The sequence below is a fragment of the Chrysochloris asiatica genome, unplaced genomic scaffold (assembly GCF_000296735.1).
Source record: "Chrysochloris asiatica unplaced genomic scaffold, ChrAsi1.0 scaffold00118, whole genome shotgun sequence".
NCBI classification, from domain to species: Eukaryota; Metazoa; Chordata; class Mammalia; order Afrosoricida; family Chrysochloridae; genus Chrysochloris; species Chrysochloris asiatica.
In genome coordinates, this window is record NW_006408636.1 from 5,221,002 (window position 1) to 5,223,157 (window position 2,156).

The 2,156-nt window shown below is 43.4% G+C and overlaps 1 protein-coding gene across 1 annotated transcript; it reads left to right on the plus strand.

Annotated features, from left to right (window-relative positions):
* Positions 1–1,767: 1,767 nt before the first annotated feature.
* Positions 1,768–1,881, plus strand: LOC102823736 (dolichyl-diphosphooligosaccharide--protein glycosyltransferase subunit 4-like). The gene has a single exon (XM_006868510.1). The coding sequence runs from the start codon at positions 1,768–1,770 to the stop codon at positions 1,879–1,881; it is 114 nt and encodes a 37-aa protein (XP_006868572.1).
* The last annotated feature ends 275 nt before the right edge of the window (positions 1,882–2,156 follow it).

The following is a 2,156-nucleotide window of genomic DNA, read 5'->3' on the forward strand; positions in this document are numbered from 1 at the left end:
ACCAGGCTTACAACATAGGAAAATTGAATCTCCAAATGGAGGGAAAAACATGACTATAGGAATCCAAAAGGAGATGGTGTTTAGAAACACAAGTGGGCAAGTGGGATAGGTGGGTCACCAAGTATTCATCACTGTACTGGGGTTCAAGGTCAGGACTCCCTCCCTAGAAACTGAACTAAAATAGCAAGACTCAGACTAAGTCTTGGCAATGGGATGATATAGCAGGCAGACATTCTAACTTGAGGATTCATACACAAGTCATGATAGAAGACCAGTTATCAGAATTGGGCAATGAGATAGAGGCTCCGTGGAAAAGCAGCAAAGGGACTGCTTGAGCCTGCATTCCAGCATGCAGGCTTGAGTAGCTCCAAACCTTCCTGTTTTAGGATAGGCATAGACTGCAGGTGGAAGGAAAAAAAACAACAACATTACCCTGGTGTTGTTACAGTAAAGCACTCAGCTGCTAACTGAAAGGTCCGTAGTTCAAACCTACCAGCTACACCAAGGGAGAAAGATGTGGCAATCTGCATCCATGAACACGTAAAAACCTAAAAAACAAATCTACTGCTGTAAAGTCCAATTCACAGTGACCTTATATGACAGAGTAAAACTGTCCCATACAGATTCCTGGACTGTAATATTTACAGAAGCAGACTGCCACATATTACTATTGTGGAACAGCTGGTGGATTCAAAGTGCCGACCTTTCAGTTGGCAGCCAAGCACTTTTACCACTGTACTACTACATTTCCTTTCATCAATATTACAGCCTTGTAAATTATATGGGGCAGTTCTATTTTGACTTATATGGTCATAATGAATCAGAATCAACTCAACAGCAACAGGTTTGGTTTTCGTTTAGGGAGAGATGAGGCATGCAGAGGGTGGGAGCCAGGCAGTGTCTGACAGGCTTCAGCTCAAGCTTAGCTTTACCATCCTGACATTTTTCTTACAGGTTCTTAGATTCGTCTTTAATTGCCTGCCCTTCTTTCCATTTTTTGCCCATGACCTTTTAAAATCTGAGCTTACCAGAAAGCACCCTTTGTAACCATACTGATCTCTTTAAATGGTTCCCACTTTTTCTTCTTCCTGATTGTCAAAATTTCACTGTGAAAAATCTCTTTCTTATCCTGTCACCCCAACTTGTCTTTCCCACCTCCCACCATACCTCCCCATTCAATTTGAAGGGACTCTTTCTCTCTACCTAGTCAATCCATGTCCTTCATTATGACTCAAATTTATTCCCCTGCTTTATCCTCTGCTGACCTGGGGGTAGATGGAAAGAAAGGTCTAGGAAGAAGGGTCCATCAGCTACCCTAGGCCCCCTTCACACTTTGGAAATCTTGCTTTGGTTGGGACCAGATTAGATGTCAATGTCTTCTATCCCCAATCCCAATTTCTTGTGTAATGTAAGTGAGAGAATGAGAGCCACCTCTTCTTTGTGTGCAGCAGGTACTGTATGGAAAGTTATTGTTTTGTTGTGCTCCTGAGATAAATGGACCTAGGTGGAGGGAGATTTGCCTGACTAAATATTCACAGAAGGTTTGTTCAATTTTGACTCCTCTCTGAGAATTTCCATTTCTTTCACAGATATACTGAATCAAAGTCAATGTTTTAACCAGATCCACTATAAGAATCATCTATAAGAATCACCCGTGGGTTCCGCGGGTTGCCTGACGGAGTGGCTGGTCGGTAAGGGCAAGGACTAGTACTGGCGAAAGTGAGGAGTGCGGCGGTCTGAGACTCAGTGCCGCCTCTTCTCCGCAGGATGATCACGGACGTGCAACTCGCCATTTTCGCCAACATGCTGGGCGTGTCGCTCTTCTTGCTGGTCATTCTCTATCACTACGTGGCCGTCAACAATCCCAAGAAGCAGGAATGAAAGTGGCGCTTTCTCCACCCCAGGGTTCCAGGACATAGTCTGAGGCAAGATGGAGGATGTGAGGAGCCTTCACACTTCATCCCTTCTGCCCAACACAATATACAAAGCAACTACACCTGGATTTTTCCAAACAACTTTTTTTTCCTCAAAGTCTTCCTTAACTGTATGGAACAAGAAGCAGCCTCTGAATAGGGCCCAATATAGGGGCTGCTTTCTTTTTTACTCCCCCAATATAATATATATAACATATATATATATATATATAAAGAATCACC